At 39.0% G+C, this 25,727-nt stretch overlaps 1 protein-coding gene across 3 annotated transcripts in view; it reads right to left on the bottom strand.

Annotated features, from left to right (window-relative positions):
* The window catches only part of ASCC1 (activating signal cointegrator 1 complex subunit 1), a 98,860-nt gene that overhangs the window by 34,984 nt on the left and 38,149 nt on the right, over positions 1–25,727 (bottom strand). For all 3 annotated transcript variants that reach the window (XM_045783145.2, XM_045783147.2, XM_045783146.2), the window contains exons 7-8: positions 21,370–21,489; positions 2,530–2,654 (exon numbers count right to left, since the gene is read on the bottom strand). In XM_045783145.2, the coding sequence (XP_045639101.1) occupies positions 2,530–2,654; positions 21,370–21,489 (245 nt within the window). The remainder of the gene's footprint in view (positions 1–2,529; positions 2,655–21,369; positions 21,490–25,727) is intronic.

Raw genomic sequence — 25,727 nt, 5'->3', positions numbered from 1 at the left:
GTAGGAAAAGATAACTTGACTGTGAACACAGAACATTTTCTTACATGGAGCCCAAGTGCTAACTGAATATAAATCTGGATCCACACAATTTAGAAGATACAGATTCCTGCGTAATTCAACTCTTTTTATGTCAAAAGGTTAGTTAATAATGGAGTATGGTAAGAGTTCTGAAGTAAGATTGAAGGACGAGGACATTTTCAGAATGTACTGCTGATAGCATTAAATGTCTAATAAAAAACTGTCTATACCTGCACTGTCCAAATTGGTAGCCTCTAGCCACATGTGATTAAATTTAATTAATTTACATTAATTAAAATGAAAAGTTCACTTTCTCAGGCCCACTAGCCACCTCCACGTGCTCAATAACTACACGTGGATCGTGGCTACCATATTGGACATCACGGGTACAGAATATTTTCATCATCACAGGGAGTTCTATTGGCTGGTGCTGGATACAAAATATCTTCTGAACCAAAGAATTTAGAGTATACTCTAGAGTTCTAGAACTATCGTTACATAGTAATGTTAAAATGCACATCACCTCAGAGGATCTAACTATGTTTCTAAACTTAAAACTGACCATCCAGAACAATTTAATAAATACCACAAACTCCTTTAAATGTTCCCACTGGACAAGGTACATACATATATAAATATGAAATATTCCAGAAATTTTTTTTCCAAAATTCCAAATATTCTTCTGCAATACTACTTCTCAAATGAAAAAAAAAAAAAAGTATTCCATCAGAACAAGTATAGAGTTTTGGATTCTACTAAATATCCAAACAAGAGTCTATAGGCTTTGACTGAGTCATTTGAACCACTTTTGATCTCAGTATTCCCAAAGGTAAAATAGTGATTTATTTAGAAAAATCTTAGATAAAATACAATCTAATATCACAAAACATTAACAACAGAACCAAAATGTGGACAGCTACATATCTCTTAGTCCTACAATGGCTCTAAGAAAATAGGGTTACTATTAAATGACTTGCAGTTGGGATCTTTGGTATATATCTGAGAGAAATAAAAAGATGTACAGCTGACCCTTGAACAATGGGGATTAGTTGAAAATTCGTGTATAACTTTTGACTCTGCTAAAACTAAACTACTACTGTTGGCCAAAAGTCTTACTGATAATATAACCAGTCAATTAATGCATATTTTGTATGTTATATGTATTATATACTGCATTCTTACAATAAAGTAAACAAGAAAAAAGACAATATTTTTTCAAGATTTTATTTGTTTATTTGAGAGAATGAGAGCGAGAGAGAGAGCAACAGCACAAGAGGCGGGAGGGTCAGACTCCCCGCTGAGTGGGGAGCCCCATGCGGGGCTCAATCCTGGGATTCCAGGACTATGACCTGAGCTGAAGGCAGACACTTAACCAACTGAGCCACCCAGGCACCCCAAGAAAAAACAAAATATTAAGAAAACTGTAAGGAACAGAAAATGTACTATGCTATAGTTATTGAAAGAATTCTGTGTATAAGTGGACCAGGACAGTGCAAACTGTATTGCTCAAGGGTCAACTGTACTTTGACAAAAAGGACACACAAACTGTCCTAAAGAATAAATCTACAAATAGTTTATGGGTTCAAGGCCTGATGGAGTCCTCTTCCAACCTAAACTTTCTAACACCAAGGTCAGGACCTATACAAAGCAAGAAAAACCTGAATATGGGATTTTGGTGCTGGTATCTTTCAAACAAGTTTTAGAAGGAGAAGCTGCATATAACTTGAATTTGTGCTCCTCATCAGACAGATCCTGAATGTGCTAGAAAAGGTCTCACGTGGGGGTAGGGTGGGGAAGGCAATGGAAAGAAAAGAAGAATCCTTTTTGAAATGTAGATTAATTATCCCAAATCAAGGACACTTGAGGCATCTTTATATAAAGGCTCAGATTCCATGTGAGGAAAAATTATTACTCTAACACAAAATTATTACTCTCAACCTGGGTGTTATTGACATTTCTAGATACTTCTTTGTTGAGGTGCGCTGTTCTGTCCATTGTAGAGTTAATAAGCAGCATCGCTGACCTCTTCCCACTAGGTGCCAGCAGTAGCAATGCAGCCTCAACCCCCTAAGTGTGACAAATGTCCTGAGGCTGGGGGACGGGGTAGGGGGGCAAAGTTGCCTGTAGTTGAGAACCACTGGCCTAACCTTTACTTTTACTAGCTAATCTTCCTTCCTACTTTCTTCTTTTCAAAAAGCCACCAAGTATTACATGGGACACACTCAGACAAAAATAATTATTCACTGTTTACCTAAAATTTCCCTAGGCATCTTATATTTCTTTTTGCTAAATCTGGCAACCCTATGTGCAACAGAAATCAAAGACCTGGAATGTCACAGTCCCACGCTAGATAGGTCCCTGCCCACTTCCACTGCGCTCATCCAAACAAGTTAAAGATTCAAAGAAAGAAGATTACCAGAGATTCTCTGATAGCCCGTCTTGCTCGAACCCCAGGGATATCACAAGGCCTTGCTGATCATAAACTATGCTACAGTTCTATGTGGGACTTACCATTGGGGTCCTTCCTGAATAGAGTGTTCATCACCGTCGCATGGAGTTTCACACTATTCCACTCTTTCACGATGAGTCCAGACGCCTGAAAACGTTCTAGCACTCGATCGACTAATTCTTGCAGCCTGAAGAAATTGAAGGAAGAAGTATAAAAATCTTAGTAAACTCTGAACCCAATTACTGATTCAATGTTTATGGCGTATCTGTTCTGGGCCAGTCACTGTACAAGACCTTGCGCGAGGGGAGGGAGAGAAAAGGCTATAGTCCCCACCACCATGGTGCTCACAGACTTGTGGAGCAGGTGGACACGGAAACCAGTCACTGAAATACATCATGAGGAGTGTTAAGGGAGGGATCAACTGTATACATGGAGAGGGCAAGGTTTTCACAGGAGGTTTAAACATGATCTTGATGGAACATGGAAGCTTGGCATCTCAGGATAGGGCTCAAGAAGCCAGGCTCAACAGACAGTTGCCTAAAAAGAAGTGCTTTATTGCTTCATCCAATCAGAGAACCTAAAGCTATCATGTGGTCATTATGTTTCTGCCAGGCTCAAAGGCGGTCTGGGACGATTCTAAGACACTTGCTTACCGGGAAGGAGCCTGCACTGTGAAGATCCCAGTAGCCTTGGATACTATCCCAGTGTTTCACTGAGGCCGAAGTGGAGTACCAGTAAAGACAGGTATAGGAAAATGCACAGGCTGCATGACTCCTCCCCGTGTGGACGCCAGGTAGCTCTAAGCAGTAAGGCTCTGCAGTGGCTGAGCTCTAGCTTGACAATGGCCATTCATTCTACCACCTCTCCCAGAAGCAACTGCACAGGTTTTCATCCTGTTCGGGTGTTTTGCTCAATAGCCTGAAGAACTCCCTTTAACATTTCTTGTAAGGCCGTTGTAGTGGTGATGAACTCCTTCAGCTTTTGTTTGTCTAGGAAACTCTTTTATCTCTCCTTCAGTTCTGAAGAACAACTTCGCTGGTTGTGCCGACAAGAGGGGTCAGCAACCCAGCAGGTGTGTGGTGAGCAGATCACGGTCCGAGGCCTCAGGAGGCGGCCCTCTTGTGTGATCACCCACTCCTGTGATGGTAAAACGCAGCCTGCGGCTTCTACATGTCGTGCCAAACGTCTCCTCTGAGACTGAAGCAGCTCGCCCTGGATATGCGGATGGTCCCCAACGAATGGCAGGGCGATGCGCCTGGTGGACTCGCAAGGAGCAGCCTGCCCCTCTCAACCTTCCCTCAGCCTTCTCTGAGATCTGTGCTGATGCTCATTGACTTCCCTGGCACCAAATCATGTTCCATGAGTCACGAGTGTACTAATGAACAAGAGATTTCACATTTTTTAGATTTCACATTTTTAGATGTACGAGTAACACTCTGTGTCAAACATCACCTCTTTCCTGGATACAAGTAGCCCTGAGAAATTTAGAGTTCATGAACCTTCCATTGTTTCTTGGGCCATGGCCCACATGGAATGGCCCACAGTGTAAGCCCTGCGGCCTGTGAGCAGCTGCTTCTTGAGCAGGGCTAGACAGTTTTGCTTCAGGTGAGGTGTGGGCCAAGCCTGGCCTGCGCGGCCCATTGTGGGAGCTTGCCTCAGGTAGAACACTCTGGCTGCAGCCACTCAGTGGCCAGATGTCCATCTCCAAGGACTGTAGCCTCTAGTACCCCGACCCTCCAGTCATCTTTCCCCCACTTAGATGTGAGCAAAACAACTCTTTTTGCTTGCCCTGTGTGCACTGCAGCAAGAAGAAGTCACTGTCCCCCAGAAATTGGCTCAGAAGCACAAACGATTATTTTCCCTTTCATGGTTTTCAGGCTCCAAAGTTCCAAGTTAAATCTTCTCAAAATTCTAATTTACCTTAATTGCTTTTTATGAAATACTGTCTACTAATCAAAGAACATGTATAACATGAGTAAGCCATAATTAATAATAATAATAACAATAAAGTAAATACCCATGTCTCCTCTACCCATCTTCAGAACACAGGGCTGGGACTAGGGCCAAAGCAAGTGAAGAAATGACCTTGGGCACAAAATTTAAGGGGGTGCCAAAAAATGCAGTAACCAAAATAAATCATGTTTAATGCAATATTTTAAAAAATCAAAATTAATGCCAAAAAAAATTCCATGATGAACAGAATATCAAAATTTTGAATGAAGAGGAGATCAGTGTTGCTGAGTCTCCCTTTGCGTCAGGCTTCAGTGTGGCCTGGCACGGGGTAGAACATTAGAACACACCAGTCCCTCAAGATGCTCCGGGCTCTGGAGACCCCTGTGATTCTGCGTGGCCTCGTGACCTCGGCACTCCTCAACACGCACGTTTTCTTATCGGGCTTCCTCCGCTCAGCAGCTTGATAAGTGCCACCTCTGTGCCTTCTGTTCCCCGAGCCACAGGATGCAACCCCTCCCTCCACTTATGCAGACCTTACCACCCTTCCAGGCCCAACTCAAATCCCACTCTTCCACGAAGCCTTTCTAACCACCCTAAGAGCCCACTCCCCTGTATCTGTGAGCAGTGATTCTGCCCTTCTGTGAAATGCCACTCTACTCATGTGTGCTCTACTTAGCATTCTCAGGGACCGTCCCTTGCTGTTGCAAGTCTCTCTGTCCTGTTCCCCTACCAGGATGCATGCCCCTTAAGAGCATGTTATATTTTCTTGTATCTTCCAGAACATCATTATACTTGGCTTTCAGTAACTACTGGCTGTGATTGGTTAACTTATGGATGTGACTGGTAAAAAAGTGAGAAGTGAAGAGCACCTGGGTGGCTCAGTCAGTTGGGCGTCCGACTCGTGGTTCTGGTTCAGGTCATGATCTCACGGGTTGTGAGATCGAGCCCCACATCATGCTATGCACTTGGCAGGGAGTCTGCTTGAGTTTCTCTCCCTCTGCCATTCCCTGCACTTGCATACACTTTCTCTCTCCCTCTCTCTCTCTCAAATAAATAAACACATCTTTCTTTTTTTTTTTTAAGTGGGAAGTGAACGTAAAAAATAAAATAAACATGGTCTTGAAGGACTGCATATGTGCCATTTTATACAGGATGATCGGGGAAGGCCTCCCTGAGACAGTGACATGTGAGCAGAGACTCGAGGGATCAGCATTGCACAGAAAAGGAACAGCAACGACAGACCTATGAGGCAGCATGCGTGTGGTACAACTGAGGAATAGTTAAAAGCCAGTGTATGGAGTGGAGCTGTGGGGAGGATCACATCACATGGGGCTTTCATAGGGCTCGGAGGCTCCTGTGAAGACTTTGTTTTTCACTCAGGGTGAGGTGGGAGCTTTTGGAGTGTTCTCAGCAGAAGGATGACATGATCTGACTGGCATTTTAGAAAGAAACTTGTGGCTGCCGTGCAGAGGACAGTGGTGGAGGTGAGGATGAAGCAAGAAGGCAGTTAGGACACCTTCACAACAACCAGATGGCTGGGGTGACAGGGGCGGAGGTGGTGAGAAGTGGAAGCTTTTCTGATATACCGGCGTCAAGAGTGGAAGGTGGTCTTAGAAGAATTTTTGTCCTCAACATCTGAAACACCAAATATAAAAGAGAACAACACATTGGAGGATTTGTGAGACATCTGCAGAAAGGGAAGGGCACTGATGAAATGAAAAGGCAGGCTGAGCAAAGCCCGGCTGTGGAGGTTCCTGGGGCCAGGGCGGGTTGGAGTCTTACTGTGTGGGCAGCAGGAAACCAAGGAGGGCCAGTAAGAAGCAAGATACACAGGCAAAACCAAAGGCATGGAAAGCCAGTTAAGAGAGATGTGCTTCCTGACGTAGTGGTCTCAATATTTTCTCTGATTACAAAATAATACAGGTTCATTATAGAAAAATTGGAAAATGAAGAGAGCCATAAAAAGAAGATCATAACCTGTCCATCCACATAGAAACACTTAAGCTTTTGTTACATAATTTTTAAGTCTTTTTCTACAGAAATGCATCAATTTTAAAAGGACAAAACATTTTTCTAAACTTGCTTATTTCACTTCATGTACCCCGAATATTTTTCTATGTCATGGAGTATTTTTTTAAATATCGTTTTAGATACCTTTTAGAGGAGTGATGAGAAAGGCTAACCAATAAAATACTGGTAAGGATGGAAAAAGAGGGCTGACTCATGGAAACAACTTTGTCCCTACTTTCCTAAGGGGAAAATGAAATATATTCATGCTGCACATAACTCTGCTTTTAGAGTTAACTGATTTAATTAATTGTGCATGTGGACCTCCAAGCAAAGACCTACATTATATTGGTTCTAAAGTTTCTGATTAACACCATGACAGAACCACAAAGTTTTGAAACACTTCTAAGCATTACAACTTAACTTAAGTCTGACATCATTAAGCACTGCAAAATCCACCTCAATTATAAATCGCAGCAGAGGGGAGCCTGGGTGCTCAGTCGGTTGAGCATTCGACTGTTGATTTTGGCTTAGGTAGTGATCTTGGCACGGTGGGGTCAAGCCCCACGTCAGGCTCAGTGCAGAGTCTACTTGTCCCTCTCCCTCTGCTCCCCACCCCCGACGTGTGCTCTGTTTCTCTCTCAAATAAATAAATAAAATCTTAGTGAAGAGAAGGGCCATATGCACCCCAATGTTCATAGCAGCATTGTCCACAACAGCTAAATCGTGGAAGGAGCCGAGATGCCCTTCAACAGATGACTGGATTAAGAAGGTGTGGTCCATATATACAATGGAATATTACTCAGCTATCAGAAAGAACGATTTCTCAACATTTGCTGTAACATGGGCGGGACTGGAGGAGATAATGCTAAGCGAAATAAGTCAAGCAGAGAAAGACAATTATCAGATGGTTTCACTCATTTATGGAACATAAGAAGTAGGAAGATTGGTAGAAGAAAGGGAAGAAGAAAGGGGGGGGTAAACAGAAGGGGGAATGAACCATGAGAGACTATGGACTCTGGGAAACAAACTGAGGGCTTCGGGGGGTGGGGGAATGGGATAGGCTGGTGATGGGTAGTAAGGAGGGCATGTATTGCATGGTGCACTGGGTGTTATACGCAAGTAATGAATCATGGAACTTTACATCAAAAACTAGGGATGTACTGTATGGTGACTAACATAATAAAAATATTATTATTAAAAAAATAAAAGTATGTGTTCCTCTGGGGGGGAATAAATAAATAAATAAATAAAATCTTTTAAAAAACCCATAAATCACAGCAGAATGATGCCTCTTTTTTCTTTCTATTCTATTAAAGAAGAAGAAGTGATTAGGGAGTTCAACTAGATAGAAATAGGGAACAAGAAATATTAGAGGAAGGAAATTAAACAAACAAAATGAAAGAAACCAATTTTCAGCTCTGTCTTTCAGGAAAATTAAGATTTCTGTCCAACGCGCAGACTTAAGACTTTGAAGAAACTAAAGTCCTTTAAAAAGTTCTAGTCTAACCTCTCATTTTACGTAAGAGGAAATGAAGCATAGACAGGATGAGTTGCTCAAAATCAGGAAAAAGAGACAGAATCCAAGTCAGTTTTGTACTGTTATCAATTCACTGTGCATTCCACAAAGGTTGGCTCTTTATCTTATACACTGCTTTATCTTGGCATCTAAATTAATGCCTAACTGACACATAATCAGTTCTCAATAAATAGTTGTTGCATGCACGCATGACTCACAGATGACAAATATTTTGGGGTTCTATTAAAAGAACTTAAGGATACTTAGGTACAGGCACTAAATTTCAGGTTGATGTCACAGATACATTTCACAATATGTCCATATATTTCTAACAGCACAATCTTTCAATTCTTACTTCATTGATCCCTTCCTGTTTGACTATTTATGAGTCACAGAGCTTCTCTATCTCTATGCCTCCGCTGCCTCATAAGTGAATTAAAAATCATGTAGGGTTGCTATGAGAGAAATTATGAATTATTCTTAAGCAGCTTTATTATTTAGATAGTGCTTAGAGTTTGGAAACAGAAGCCAGTTATTCACGCTTTAAATCTAAGCTCTTAAAGGTCTGTAAGTGCTCCAAAGCTCAAGCATCCCAGAGCCGCCTTTTTTTTTTTTTTTAAAGATTTTATTTATTTATTTAACAGAGAGACAGCGAGAGAGGGAACACAAGCAGGGGGAGTGGGAGAGGGAGAAGGAGGCTTCCTGCCGAGCAAGGAGCCCAATGCAGGGCTCGATCCCAGGACCCCAGGATCATGACCTGAGCTGAAGGCAGATGCTTAATGGCTGAGCCACCCAGGCGCCCCATGAGCCCCCCAGGCGCCCCTCAGAGCCATCTTTACAGATGTGGATTTGTACTGCAGAAAGACCACTGACTCCCTAGAAAGTACAAATTCCTGGCGTTTGGGATTTTTTTTTCCATTTTAATTCAGTTCCATACTAGTAATATTTCCTGAGTGCTTACTGTATACAGGCATTATGCCAGTCACTACAAAAATAAAAAACTAAGCAAGCATAGTCCTTGTTATTAAGGAGCCTGCAGTCTATTAAGGTAACTATAAAGGAAGACTTTGGTAATGACACAAGGAATACAAGATGGTTCAGGTAATTTAAATGTGGAAGAGAGTATAGCTGGGTTGGGACCAGAACAGACTCTTAGGAGGATGGGCTTAGGACAGAAAGCTAACTGTACCCAAATCATTTTGTGTATCTGCTGAATAAGTGAATTTAGTACATAACAAACATTTACTGAACATCTATGAACCTGAATTATAAAAGGTGCTGGATATACAAGGCTGAATAAGAGTATGCCCTGCCATGAAGAATCTTACAGTCTACTTAAGAAAAGGAAAAAGGAAAAAAAAAATAAAAAGAAAAGGAAAAAGAAAGGATAGCAATCAGGAAAGACAGCATGTGAACACAAAAAGATGAGAAATAACAGGAGAGAAGTTTTAATCATAAGAAACGATATTAACCAAGACACAAAGAATCATCAGTAAGTGGTGAGGCCGGCCTGGGCTTGGGCCAAATGCAAGGGTAGTGGAAGATCAAGTTGAAATATTAAGTTGGTCTTACCGGAAGATTGTCTCATACCTCTTCGGAAGGTCTTGAATGCTAGACTGAGGAATATGAATTACTTCAAAAGATGATATGAAAGGATGGGAGATTTTTTTCCTCTCTTCTTTAAGTTTTTATTTAAATTCCGGTTATTTAACATACAGTGCAATACTAGTGTAAATATAGTGATTCAACACTTCTATACAGCACCTGGTGCTCATCACAAGCACACGCATTACTCCCCATCACCTACTTTACCCACACATACCACATCTTTATCCATTCATCAATCAGTGGATACCTGGGCTGTTTCCACAATCTGGCTATTGTTGAAAATGCTGCTATAAACATCACGGTGCGTGTATCCCTTTGAATTAGTATTTTTGTATTCTTTGGGAAAAATACATTTGTATTCTTTGGGAAAATAGTGCAAATGCTAGATCACAGGGTAGTTATATTTTTAACTTTTTGAGGAACCTCCATACCATTCTCCAGAGTGGCTGCACAGTCTGCATTCCCATCAACAGTGCAAGAGGGCTACCCTTTCTCCACATGCTTGCCAACACCTACTGTTTCTTGTATTGTTGGTTTTAGCCATTCTGACCAGTGTGAAGTGATATCTCATTGTAGTTTGGATTTGCATTTCTGCGGGGAGATTTTTAAGCAAATAAGTCCTATAGCATACAGGCTATGGCTTAGAAGGACAAATGTAGTTGTATTTCATAAGATCTATACACATTGACATAAAACAAAAGTAACTTCTAGGTTACGTGTCATGAGAAGAATGAACTGTTAACCCATGCGTGTAATGTGGTCCTGTTTATGTAAAATGATTTGCATAGAAGACAGTGACTCTCAGCAGTGTTTGTTCTGCTTCCAGTCTACTGGGTAGGAACATGAAGAGGGGCAGGGCAGGGGGAAAGGGAGCCAGTTAATTTTCACTTTACCAATCTGTAAGCCTACACTTTCGTAAAAGAAAACAATGCAAAAAGAAGCAGCTTTGGGGCGCCTGGCTGGCTCAGTCGGTAGAGCGTACAACTCTTGATCTCAGGGCTGTGAGTTTGAGCCCTATGTTGGGTGCTGAGATTATTTAAAAATAAAATCTTAAAAAAAAGAAGGGGGAAGAAGGAAAGCAGCAGCAGCTTGGGTGTGAAAGGAAGATGGCAAATTGAAAGATGGTGCAGAGATACGCCAGGCTGCACTGCTGCGGGGTTTAACTCTAACTGCCCACACACACATACACTTCTCTCATCTTCTTTTCAGCAAACTTCTCAAAAGAGTAGTCGGTCTCCAATTATTCTCAATCCCCTCTTCTGCCCCAGCATGAGCACAGGCTTCGGTCAGACAGAGCAAAGTCAAACTGTAATTCTACCACTTAGAACACACGCTAATGACTACTGCCCCTGACCTGACCAAGTAAACCTGACCAAATATAACACTCGCCTGTTATACCAACATTATTAGGGGGAAAAAAAAATCAGATAATCTAAAAAAAAAAAAAAAATCACTTACTATCTGGAAAGAACCACTGATAAGATTTTTATATATTCAGATTAACTGATTTATTTCTCTCTTGCTCTCTTTTCCCACTTTTGAGGGAAAAGTAAATGTATATCTACAAATTGTTTTGTAATCTGTTTTCATCAGATAATACTCCATAGGGAATATTTTCCATTTTTCCAAGACATAATTTTTAGTTGATCCCTAGTATTCTCTATTCTACAGATGTTCTATAGTTTATTTCCCACTCATCTGACTATGAAGTTTTAGATTGTTCCCAGTATACACTGCTATATGCAATACTGTAATAGAGATCTCTCACATATAGAGGTCTGTCCACATATCTGATTAATTCCACTAGAAAAATTCTTATCGGGAGAATTAGCAAGTCCAAGACGTATAAAATAAAAGTGCCAGTTTGCTTTCCAGAAAATTTGTCCTAATTTATAGCTTTACCAGCAGGGACCTTCTCATGTCACTCATCAAACATCTACTTAGTTTTCTTCTATTTTCAAAATTTGTATGTTTTCTTTTCACAGTTTAGTGCTTAGGCAGATTTAAGGTCCTTCAGGTAAGGGTCATTCTACCCATCTGTGTATCTCTTATGGTGTCTACTTTGTTGGGTATTTAGTGCAACCACTTATTAGCACTTTTACTGATCTCTTATCAACTTTAGAGGGTTTTTTAGTAGATTATAATGTTATCCTCAACAGCAATTTTTGTATTCAACTGTCCTCTGTTTTATAGTTTAGGATTTAGTGTGAAATTTCCAAACAATGTGTTTAAGAGTAATGGTTATTATAGGCAATCATGCTTTCTTTCTGATTATAATGGCAATAATAAGCCCAATAAATTACCATTCACTAGGATTGTTGGTGTCTGCTTTAAAATAGATATTTACCATATTAGGCAATATCTTTCTATTTTCTGAAAGTTTTTAATGAAAAAAAAATAGGCTGAATTTCATCAAAAGCCTTTTAGGCCTGTATTGAGATATCATTTTTAAATTTGTTCTGTTGAGTTGGATGTTATTAGATTCCCTGGTCTTAATTCATCTTTGTGTTCCTGAGATTAACCAGCTTAGTCGTAATGGATCGTATTCATCTGACTCCTACACTCCACCTCCAGAAAACTGCCCAATCAAGTAGATTTTACTCTTCTTGCACCTACGTACCAATTCTTGTCACTACTGTTCTAGTTCAGGCCTTGTTTCTCACCTGGATTCTTATAATGACTTTTAAATACTTCCCCCTCCTGTTCCTGGCTCTTCTTTTCAATTATATATGTAGTCCTATAATTGCATTAAATTTATATAGAACCACTTGAGAACTGATATCTTTATGAAACTAAGCCTATCAATGAATATGAACAATCTATTTATAATTTATAATTTTCTGCAAAAAGGTCTTACACATACTCTGTCATAGTTATTTCCTAAGTACCTTATGGGTTTTGGTGCTACCGTAAATGGGTGGTATCTTTTTATGTCTTTTCTTCAATGTCATCACTCTAACCTGGCTACTCACTTTCAACTCTAGCCTGATTGCAATATGACCTGATTTCTCCACTTGCATTCTTTCCCCCTCTAATCCATTCTACCACACATTACCTTTTTAAAATGAAAGATCATGTCACTATATTGCTTCAACCCTTCAGTGCACCTAGGAAAACAAGACAAATTCTTTAGCAACTGTCTAGACCTTGTGTAATCAAGTCTCTGTCTGCCTCTCTGGCCTCATCTCCCTTGTTTATCTCCCCTGGTCTTCTTTAAGTGCTGAAACACACTCAGCTCTCCCCAGGTCTTTGCACTTGCTCTTCCCTCTGCCTAGTACACTCTTACCACCGTTCTTTTGTGTCTTTTAAGTCTGAACTCAAATGTCACCTCCTTAGAGATACATCCCCTGGCCACTGCATCTGAAGTAGGTCCCCTATGTTATTCCTTTTATCCTCTTGTTTCTTTTGTAGAATCTACTATAGTTCATAATGATTTTATTCACTTTTTTTGGTCTGTTTCCTCTTTGGACAGCTAGAGTGGGTCTGGAGGATCCAAGACGGCCCCACTCACATGACTGGAGCCCTGGTTCTGGCTGTCGACTGGGACACCTTAGTTCTTTGCCTCATGGTCTCTTTTTCCAGCTGGAAAGTTTGGACTTCCCTAAAGAGCAACTGTGTCCTGAGAGATTAACTCTGAACACAAAAGCTGCAAGATCTCTAAAGGCCTAGCATTGACAGTCGTCCAAATCATTCCCTTCCCATTGTATTAGTCAAAGCAGGTCACAGGGCTGGTGTCTTTTTTAAATGATGTTTTCTGTTTGTTGCTGGTACACAGAAAAGCAATTGACTTCATTATACTAATTTTATAGCCAATCACTTTACTAAACTCTCTTATTATTTTTAATAACTTGGTAATTATAGATAAACTTGCTTTATTTCTGGTCAGAAAATGTCATTTGTAATATACTAACTTACTGAAATATATTAAGTCTTACTTTATGATCTACTGTGTACCCCCATTTTTTTTCAACTGTTCCATATGTCTGAAAAGAATACGAATTCTCTAATTGCTGGGTATGTAATTCCAGAAATGACTACTATATTAAATTTGTCAATTGTCAAAATCTTCTGTATCTTTACTGATTTTACATCGCTTGACCTATCAATAATGGGAAGATATGTTGCAATCTCCTATGATCATAGATTTCTCAATTTTTCCCCAATAAAAAATTAATTATGCAAATTTGGTTTAATCAACTAGAACAATCCAGGTTCCAGTGGGTTCACACAAGTTCAAAATTATATCATCTTGGTAAATTGTTTATCATTATGTAACAGTCCTCTCTACTGCTAAGCCTAACATGTTTGATATTAATTCTGTTATGCCAACTTCCTTCTGGTATTTGCCTAGTATATCTTTTTCCTTTCTACTACTGCAACTCTGGGTAAGAGCATATAACTGAATTTTGTTTAATCTTATCTTTCTTAACCAGTCAGTTTATTAACAGGTATCATGAATATATAAATCTAGATAGATAGATAGATAGATAGATAGATAGATAGATATCCGGACTTAACCATCTCACGTTTAAATATTCATTCCACTTTTTTCCACGCTTCTTGCTCCTTTTTATAAATTTGTTCCTTTGTCCTTTTTCTCTCTACTTGTTATTTATACACTCTATTTTAGATTTACTTTTAAATTTTTAATGTATGCATTTAGCTTAACAAAGTTAAAAAATATCTTAACACCCTGTCCCCAAATAATAATTTAAAAAAACTAGAATACTTCAACTCCAGAATTCTCTTCAGTCTTGACTTACAGTGCTCTTAGCTGACATATATGTTAACTGAACAATGTTCTCTTTTTTACATTTTTATTTATTTTTAGCTCTTTTTTAAAAAAACTTTCCCCAGTAAAAAATAATTATTTTATATAGACAATGTCTGCCATTTTATGTATTTAGCATTCTTTTCTGAATCTCACACTAACCTTCCTACACCTCAGACATTCTGGATTCATTTTCCTTTTCTTGAAATATACCCTTTATACATTCCTTTACTGCAGACATCTCACAATGATAAATTCTCTGAGTTTCTGTTCATCTGTAACAGTTTTCATTTCACCTTTGTTCATTTTTTTAAAGATTTATTCATTTGAGAGAGAGAGAGAGCAAGCATGAGAGGGAGAGGATGAGGGAGAGTGAGAGAGAATCTCCAGCAGATCCCCACGCTGTGCGCGGAGTCTGATGCAGGGCTTGATCTCAGGACCCTGAGATTATGACCTGAGCCGTAACCAAGAGTTGGATACTTAACTGACTGTGCCACCCAGCTGCCCCCATTTCACCTTTGTTCTTAAAGATTTTTTTTCTGAGTACACAATTCCAGGTTCATCATTATTTTCTCTAGAAAATATTCTGCTGTCTTTTGAGTTCCACTATTGCTCCTCAGAGTTCCTTGTAACTGTCACTCCTTTGTGGGTGACTTCTTTCAGGATCTGTCTTTGGTGCTCTGCAGTTCCATGAAGGTTTCTCTTGATATGGATCTTGTTTTATTTATTCTGCTCATTCGTTATCTAGTGCCAATGTCAATCCAAGCCCCTCTAATTTCTTCACAGGGCCATCTCATCCTTACCCTACCTCTTCCTCACTAAACCTCATCCATATCTGGAATTCGCTAGACTTTTTCTTGCCTCGGGGCTTTTGCTCTGTATTTTCTTTTGCTGAGAACAAAAGGTGGGAGAGCCTTCCCACCTCTCCTTTGCCCGCAAACTCTCACTTCTTTAGATCTCAATTCAATATTGATTCCTGAGAGTCTTTCCTTGACCCCGCCCTCCCTCCAGGCTGCATTGCTATGCTAGTTCCTCTAACAGCATACCATTTTCCCTCCCCTTTGCGATTACAGTTGACCCTTGAACAATGCAGGAGTTAAGGGCACCAAACGCCGTGCAGTTGAAAATCCATGGCTAACTTTTGAGTCCTCTAAAACTTAACTATTGACAGCCTACAGTTGATGGGAAGCGTACTGAGAACATGAAGAGTCGATGAACACATATTATACATTAACACGTTACACATATTATATACTGTATTCTTACAATAAAGTAAGGTAGAGAAAAGAAAACGTTATTAAGAAAATCCTAAGGAAAATAGATTTACAGTATTATACTATATTTATTGAAAAAAATGTGCATGTAAGTGGACTCGTGCAGTTCAAATCCATGTTGTTCAAGGGTCGACTATACATTTACATGTTGTTAGCATCTGTTTCCTCCACTACGACGTAGGGATAATGACTGCACCTGGCTTCATTCACCATCCTATACTCATAGCCTAGCACAGTGCCTGGCAAACAACAGGCACTCAATAAATTCATGTTGAATAAACAAGTGACCAAATGAGAATCCAACTTCCTTTACATGGCATATAACACCGCTCCTAGAGCTGCACTTGCTACTTATTCCCTTTCCTAAAATGCTACTCTCTCCGCCTGCGAACTCCTTTTTCAGCAGAGAAATGGAGCCTTCCTTTACAAAACTTGCCCACACATGAGCAGAGTTTTGCTGCCTGTCTATGCACCCCTAGAATCTCAATCATAGCCCTCACCCCAGTGTACTCTACTTACTGACATCTGCCTCCTCCTCAAGATGGAAGCCCTAGAGTCCGTTGCACCTCACAGGCTGGGCGTTTGAGAAATGCCTGAGGGAAAAGACGACTGGCAATGCACTGCAGGGTGGAACAGCTGATGGTGCCAGGTCTTTGAGGAAATAAGAAGGAATGAGATCAGGAGATGAAGAGATTAGCCTCACCAGAGATAACATATGCCACTCTTCAGAAAGAGAATGAAATCAAGTGGGGTAGGGTGATGAAAACAGACTGAGGGGAAAAGGAAGGAAGTTGCTGAGTTGACTTTATGTTCTCAGCAAAATGTGAGGCAGCCATTCCTCTTAAAGGGACAAGGATGGAAGCTCGTGTGATGGTACCAGACAGAACAGAACAGCCACTTTGTTCAATGCTTAAGTCTTAGCAACAGCTGACTACCACGTAATGAGTACAAGACTACCACAAATTCCTTACCCAGTCATGCTTTCCCAAACCCAAGGATGCATCAATAAGTGAACCTACACTGTCCCAGCGCAGTTTCCAGAGGTAAAATCTGATCTAAGTGGCTCCATCCTTTTAAAGGTCAGTCACTTCACATTCAAACATTTTAAGGGAAGGAACCTCTGATTTAAACTACACGAAATCATACAAAGAAAGTTGAATGTATTTTTAATACAACATGGCCTCTCTCCCATGCCTCCTGCACTGAGCGGTATCTCTTCATATAAACAAACAAAAAGATGTAATGTTCCTTTCTGTATCAATTTGCACAGTCTTCCAAATCACTTTGCACAAAGGAGGCATTCAAGTAGTTTTAAAATTGAAATAAATAAGAGGTGTTTAAGTCTCCTAGTAATTCCCACAAATTTGAGGAGGGAAATTTACAAATCTTTCTGAAATAACATAAACATGTCTCTCCTTGTGAAAGAGGAATGGGCAATAGAAAAAAAAATAGAGCAGTAAAAGAGATGGGAATTACTCAAAAATGTTCTTTGTTGATCACACTAGTGGATTCAGTGGATATCTCATCAGACCTTTCAATTTACAAAGCCTTGACAACAGTTAAGTGTGCAAAATTTGTAAGGGCTGGATCTATGGGAAAATAATGGGTGTATTCACCTTTGAAGTACCCACTGTTTCATTCATGTGGGTACCAATTATGTCTGAGCACTGTCTTCAAAAGCCATCTAAGCTTCTATAGCTCTTATTTTCTTCCAATCTCAAAAACCTATTATTCTTTACACTTGAAGACCTCCAAGAGAACAAAGGGTCTAACTATTAAAGCAAAAGGTAAAGATATCCAATGGGAAAACTCAAAGTAATGATTTTATTATCTCTTCCCAGTGACTCTCTTTTTCCCTCTGGGGGCCACCGAGAATAAATAAAAACTGTGGAGGCGTAGATTAGGAAAAATTCACTATTTTATTTAATGAAATGCTGTAATCCCATCTAAAATTTCCATATAGCTTCATGTTAACTGTATGTCTATAGGCTATCACAGATTTCAGTCCTACAACGGTAAGGTTTAAACTAGTATGAATAAAAATTAAATAAACCCCATAACAGTTAATAAGGAAAGAAATTAACAGAGGTCAGGCTAAGTGGCTATGATGCTATAAAACTACAAGGTTAATCAAGGAAATAAAAACTTTAGTACATTTTAAAAGTGAATCAGCCCCAAAGAATTGAAGACGGCTCTATTCACAACAGCCAAAAGGTGGAAACAACCCAAATGTCCATCAACTGATGAATGGATAAACAAAAATGTAGTCTCTCCATACAATGGAATGTCACTCAGCCATAAAAAGGAGTGAAGTACTGATCCATGCTACAACATGGATACACCTTGGAAAACGTTATGCTGAGTGAAAGAAGCCAGACACAAAAGGCCACATATTGTGTGGTTCCACTTATAGGAAATATCCAGAAGAGGCAAACCCATAAAGGCAGTCAGTGGATTAGTGGTTGCCAGGAGCTGGAGAGAGGAGAATAGAGGGGTATGGAAGAGTGGGAATGACTGCTTCAAAGGTACAGGATTTCCTTTTGGGGTAATTAAAATGTTCTGGAACTAAACACTGGTGACGGTTGCACAATGTTGTTGATGTCCTTAATGCCACTGAACTATATACTTTAAAATGGTTGAAATGGTGATTTTTATGTTATGTGAATTTTATCACTTAAAAAAAAAGTGGGTCACAGCTTTCCATTTTATTCTAGAAATAAGAATTGGAACATAGTGTATCCTACTTAACCTAGCAAACACACACTGAAAACCTTTATTCTGACCTACGAATTCCGAGCATGGTTTTGCTGTGTATGCATTCCTTAGCCCAACTACTTAAACTCTCCGAACCTCCCTATCTACAAAACGGGCATACTAACAGCATCTATTTTATACAGATGTTGCAAAGATAAAATGGAGATAATACTGTCTAAGCACAGTGCCAGGTAAGAGTAACTGCAAAACAAGTTAGTTATAATTTCCCCGGAAACTCTACAATCTTCAATGTTAGAAATAAAACCTTACCTAGATCAAAGACTGTTGCAGGATCATTTGTGGACCTTTGGAGTTCCCTGAGACCCTTTGAGGGGAGTCCATGAAGTCAAAACTATATTTATATTAATTGTAGGACATTATTTGCCTTTTTCACTGTTATGACATCCACATGGACAGAGCAAAAGCAATGCTGGGTAAAACTGTTGGCACCTTAGCATGAATTAAGACATAGTATCAAACTGTACTAGCAGTAGTATATTCTTCACTAGACATCCACAGTTTTTTTTTTTTAAATCTAGTTTCATTTATACTTGATGAAACAGTAAAAATGATTAATTTTATTAAATCTCAGGCCTTTAGTATATGCGTTTTTTTAAAACAAAGATTTTATTTATGTATTTGAGAGAAAGAGAGAGAGAGAGCATGAGCAGGGCAGAGGCAGAGGGAGAAGCAGACTCTGGGCTGAGCAGAGAACCTGACACGGGGCTCGACCCCAGGACCCTGGGATCATGACCTGAGCCAAAGGCAGAAGCTGAACTGACTGAGCCAAGCATGCGCCCTGAGTACATGCCTTTTTAAGATTCCTGTGTGATAAGCTGGCAGTATGTATGAAGCAGTTGGGCTGTATACCAAAGTAGAAGGCTCTCTGCAGGAAAAGCACTTGCGAGGTTTTCAGAGCTGGAGTTGAACTAGCCTCTTTGTCCATGAACACCATTTGTATTTGAAAGAACGACTGACAGACAAATTATGGTGATTCAGACTTGGTTATCTGACAGACATTTTCTCAAAAAAGAACTTTAAGGAAAACAGTATTTTTGGCCAATAATAAAATTCAAGCTTTCAAGTGAAAATGAGAATTTTAGAAAATGTGTATCTGCTACCATGAGCTTGACAGCAGCTTCCTAATGCTTAAAGACTGTGATGAAATTAGCAGCGTGATTAATACATTTTTAATATTGCACAATGAAACGTGTCAACATTTGGAAGATCTGCATAACTCAGTGAACCAGTAAGGTCTAAATGACCAATACAAAATTGTGCATGGGTCAAAGATCCAGTCAAAATGCAAAAGAGACCAATGGATTTTAACGTAAGAGTATGAAATGTTCGCCAATCTGGTTTCTGATTTCACATTGCAAATGACCTTTTCGAAACTGTAACTTATCAAGTTTTAGCGTAGTACCAAATATCCAGAATCATCTGAAAATACCATTAAAGTACTCTTCATTTTCCCAAATACATTTCTGTGTGAGTCCAGATTTTCTTATATACTTAAATCAAAACAACATACTGCAACAGACTGAACAGAGAAGACGATATAAGAACCCACCTGTCTTCTATTAAGGCAACTTACAAAAATGTAAAACAATGCCTATCTTCTCACTAAATATTTTTGGTTTGGGAAATAGATTTCTCATGAAAATGTGTTATTTATGTAAACAAAAAATATCTTGTTACTATTTTTAATAAACTATCAAATGTTAAATTTTGCAGTTTTAACTTCTAATAAGGTAAATATTGATAACTATAACCCATATAAAGAGAGGCTCTTTGGTGTCCTCAATAATTTTTAAGAAATTAAAGTGATTATGTGACCAAAAAGTTTGAGAACTGCTACCTTATCATTCACTGTTTTTGTTCACAAAACTGAAAAGTAATCTACCCCATACATAGCAGCCCTACAACACGGTGAAGACATTTGGATAGTTATAGCTTATAACACAAAGTAAGTGATCCATACCAGATATCAAATTCCAACCCAGTAGAAATGTTTTAGGATGTCCTAAAGGAACAATGTGCCCCCCTACTTTTTAAGGTAAGGTATTAGAACGCTATTTAGCCATATGCCAGTATCTAAGAAAAGACAAATCTGGTCCAAAACGCACACAAGACCAGATTCTATATCGTCCTTTCCTACCTTCCTCCATTCACTTACAATTGAATTGAGATAGGAGATAATTGAGAATACCAATTTGAATTGAGATAAGAGACACCTTACAAGGGATCTTCTACAAAAGCAAATCAATCTGGGGGCCTGCCTAGAGACTATGATTCTGTCTAGAGGGTTTCTGGTTCAGCGTGAGCTCTGTTCTATCCTGCCTTAATAAAAACACCACGAAAACAAACTTCCAATTCAAGTTTGGCTCCTCTACTCACTGAAGACCTTGACTAGACTAATAAATGGTGTTAACATTGGAAATGGCTCTGAATGCCTAGGCTAGCCTCAGAAATAGCCTGGTTTGCAGACCAAGAATCCCTACAAGTGATCTCAGTTTGATAATAACACCAGTAAAAAACAGTAAACATTTGTTGATGTGTGTTTTGATGATGTTTGCATGCGCTAAGCAGTGTTCTAAGCATTCGTGTAAATTAACTTAATCCTAATGATCTTACAGAGTTTGTATAGTTATCCCCATTTTGTCCTGGTATTCACTAGATCTGCATTATGTCACTTTTACAACTGCCATCCTAAATTCCCATTTTTCCTGCCTCCTATAGCCCTGAGAAACATGAAGAAAGCACTGAGCTCATAAGAACTAGATTGCTATAATCAATATCTACCACCCAAGTAACTCAATAATTATCAGATTAAAATCTGATCCTTTTTCCTACAACAAATTCCTCTTTTAAGATAGTACCTTCCTATGTTAAAAAAAGAAAACTGACACATTCTACAATAATAAGATCTCAAAGAAAAGGAATAAAACTTGTTGAACTTCTAGGAATGCTTTTAGGAACTTCTTGATGAAAGCAAAGAAGCATTCCAGAAACATACCTGTTGGAGCCATCTTTCATATGGACTTTGGCATAAAGAACATCCACCATGCCAGGATCATCGTTCATGTATTCTATCCCTGCCATCTCTACTTCTAAGGGTTTGCCCCCAGAAATGTCACTGCAAAGGAAAAAACATTAGATTTTTATAATTGTTTAAACTGAAAGGACTATTATATTTTAAACATGGTTATTATACATAGTCAAATATTACATATGAAATCATTGGGTTTTTTTTTTTTACTAACAATATTATCTAATCATCCTTCTAATTTCAAAATTAACACGTTCTATGCACACCAACTAGAAACACAAGTATTTCCAAAGTCACACTGTAGTTATCTCAATACCAGTTTATTAAGACTCAGAGGAAAAAGCCGAGGAATGACAGTTCTGATTGACAAAGACATTCACTGTGTTGCTCATCTCTCGGGCTTTATTTCATTATTTCTACAAGCCGCAAACACCATTTTACTCATCTAACAATGGTGGAGGCATAAAGTAGTATCACATCTCTAACAGCAATTTGGCAGTATTTATAAAAAGGCTTCAATAATAGAAACCCTTTTTTGTCCAAGTAATTCAATTTCTAGGAGCCAAACCTAAGGAAATAATTATGAATTCAGCTACATATCCAACCATAGCTGATAAAGGAAAGCTCTTTACAGAAGAATTCAACTGATAAACGCAGAAATAATGATGAAATTAGAATATCACCATTTTGCAATCCCTGAGAAATAATGGATGAAGACAATGATTAGCAATGGCTGCTAAAACTTAACGGCAAAAGGCTGGGGAAAGTATAGAGAGATCCCTATAGGCGGCTGCCCACACCTGAACCCATGATCAGGCTTATCACACACACAAAAAAGAACAACCAGACAATACATGCTTCCTGATATGATGTAACAGGTTATACTCATCCTCATGGAAAATAATTTATGCATAGGGTTTGACTGAGGCATTGTCTGGAGCAGCCAAAGATTGGCAACAGATTAAATACTCAATAGGGTTTTAAGAAAAGGTGCATGACAATGTGCATGCAATATATTACTATGTGTGCAAAAGATAGGGGTAAGAAAATTTATACATACACACACACGTATACATTTCCTTGTACATGCATAAAATCTCTGGAAGGATACGAAGAAACTACTAAAATCTGTTGCCTTTAGAGAGGAGAGCAGGATGCTTGGTGGGAATAGCAGTGGAAAGGAAACTTTTCACTGCATATCCTTTGAATCTTTAAAATTTTTAATAAATGTGTTTAAAACCCTACGAGGCCAGGAAGTCTATCCCTCTTGTCTACTCCTATATCCCCAGCACCTGGCACAGTGCCTTCTGTGAAATAGGTACTCCATAAATCTCTGGTAAACACTGATCAGATGTTCTAAAGAGAGAAGATTTTCTGGATTTCGAGAATTTTGAGAAGACTGTGGACGGACTCATGCTTATTTTGTCAAAACCATGTGGTACTCCTCAAAGACAAAAGGATGTTAGGACCCATCAAAAGGCAATTCTCAAAAAAGCAAAACAAAAAAGTTCTCTTGATATTGAACCAAGGTCCCAGGGAGACCTTTTGTAGCCTAGGAATCTTCATAGTAAAGATTCTCTTAGGGGCACCTGGGTGGCTCAGTCAGTTAAGCATCTGCCTTTGACTCAGGTCATGATCCCATGGTCCTGGGATCGAACTCCGCACCAGACTCCCTGCTCAGTGGGGAGTCCGCTTCTCCCTCTCCCTCCCCACCACCCTGCTCATGTTTTCTCTCCCTCTCAAATAAATAAAATCTTAAAAAAAAAAAAGTTTCCCTTAAAACTTCAAGACCATATTATTGCACAAGACCAGGATTTCTTTCAGTAAGAAACTCAATAACTATTTTGGACAGATATTCGAGAAAAATTATTGCCTTCATCATAAGTATCCCTATTACCACCTCTAGTAAGTGGGATATTCTAAAACACAAGCCAAGCTCTGAACTGTTATTACCTGAGGCCTGTAGCTTCAACCAACAACACAGTGTATCTCCATTCCAAGTAATAGCCAAAGACTTCAATATGAAAGACTGCCATTCAATCCTATCAAAGTGCAGCCAACCAAACTTACGTGAGAAAAACAGTTTAACACAGACTATAAATTCCTCTACTGGTTTCAGCTCTAACCCTGCATAGTTAGATCACCCAAAAGCACCACACCATTGGTTTAGCTTCCCACTAAAATGTTTTTACTGGATTATGTCTAATGTTATACCCTCAAATTCTAGGGATCAATACAAGAGAGAACCATGTGAACAATGTTTTTGTATCTTCTGCAAAATTCCTGTTGAAGACACTGCTCATCATCATTTTGGTTTAATATTTACACGACAAGTTTTTCTCGGATTGAGAATGAGCAAAGGATTCTCTCCTTAAAAAATTGTTATCCTCCTTTTTATCAGATAAGAAGTATAATCGATGTGTTTCCTTCTGGAACGTAGTTCAAGTATACCAGTGCTTGAAAACTACCAAATTCTATTTATTGCTCAAGTACAATTATGACCTTTCCTTGGTTTTCAGGTAAACATTTTCTTCCCATTCCATCTTTATGGTTTCTGAGCTCCCTGACTTTAACATTTCTTCTGTATGTATGTCCTCACTTCGAACCACCTCAAATCTTTAGAATCAGATGGGGTACCAAGAACAACAAAAAATGAAACAATGAAACAGGATCTAAAGCCTGCCTTAGAAGTAGGATCAGAAACTCTTCCGACCTTCCCCAGGATGTACCAAGACGGAGAGAAATTCGGTGGTTTGCCTGATAAATGCTCTTTGTCTTGGTGACAAAACTTTTCCACCCAGGACACCAGCGAGCACACTTTTCAACTGAGTGACATCTGAGGCAATGATTGGGAAGCGACATTTGTCCGTGGGTATTCTTCCTTTTCTCTCCTCACTCTTGTCCCTTTTTCTCTTATTATTTGGTGTTACCTCAGGCCTATGGGGAACACTTAGCTACAAGAGGAGTGATACTGGAATTTAAAAGTGCTGCGTATCTGTCAGACTACACACTCAGAGCCACAGCACGGCTTGTGCTCTACATCTCACAAAGAAAAGTCACAAGGGAGACATTTAAAGCTTCAGCGTTTACTGAACACTGAATAATTCATTCGAAATCGATAGAGCTACATGAGCCGTTAGCCTGAGAACTGACATCAAAGTTCTGTTTCTGGTCAGGTAACATCCCTTGAACTTAAAAAACACCCTAAAATTTAAAACAAATATTCAACTACCCATTTCTTTAAAATATCTAGATAGCAGCACAGTTTTTAATTCAATCCGAGCCTAGCCCCATTTATTTAATATCTCAATTTAAAAAGCCATCTAAGTAAGTACCACAGCATGTTATATATTAGTCTGTTCAATTTCAGTGTTTTCCTTTCTCATATTTTAATTTGGAATCTTTACATTATAAAAGGTTCAGATTAGAAATGCCATTATTTACGGACAGTTTCTCTAAGTATACCAAGTACAAAGGCTGAGCTCTAAGAGTAAGAATAAGGAAGGGAAAAAAGCTAAATGATACATTTTACTCACCAGGGCTACAATATAAGTGTGTGTGCATGTGTGCATTCATGCGTGTATGTGTGTGTGTGTGTGTGTGTGTGTGTGTGTATGTGTATACATGAACTTTTTTTTTAGGAAACATTTTTTTTCCTTTTAGGGAAACAAGGCACTTCTAACCAATCTAAACAGCCAATTCTGATTCTCATTCTCCTCAGAAATAAATTAATTTTGCACTACGTACTTTTTAAACAAGAGTATGTGGCAGAGGAGAAGGTGGGAGAAGTGGGCTGGGGAGGCTCACTTTACTTGCTGGTTTCAAATCTTTCCAGCTTTTTTGAAAAAAGCATCTTCAAAAAAATTTCTGCCTGCACTGCACATTTTTGGCAGTGCAACTTTGTCCTATTTCAAAAGCTTTGCTGAATTTGAAAAACTACAATTACTGTTTTCATCCTGTCATGTCAAAAATTCTTAGGAACTATTAAGGCTGCTCTTCATTTCCTATGCACACCAACCCTGACATGCTTAAAGGGCTCAGATTTGGCATTTAGTCACAAAAGGCACCAAGAGACATAAAAGGGAGGAACTCAGCTAAATCCTCACATAGCTCAGGATGAAGCTTCAGTGATTAAAAACCTGTGACCTGATTTTCGTAGGTAAAAAAACAAATACTTCCTGAAACAAATATTTTATCTACCTTTAAATTTCTTCTTAGTAAGATTATCCCAATGGCAGCCAAGAAAATGTGGCTGTTGTCAGTTTCACTTAGCAAAAAATGATCTGGAAATAAGTTAAGGTATCAGGACTAACTCTTAAACCACG

The sequence above is a fragment of the Ursus americanus genome, chromosome 6 (assembly GCF_024610735.1).
Source record: "Ursus americanus isolate L20-20 chromosome 6, mUrsAme1.1.p, whole genome shotgun sequence".
Taxonomy (NCBI): domain Eukaryota; kingdom Metazoa; phylum Chordata; class Mammalia; order Carnivora; family Ursidae; genus Ursus; species Ursus americanus.
This window is presented reverse-complemented; position numbering and strand designations above follow the sequence as displayed.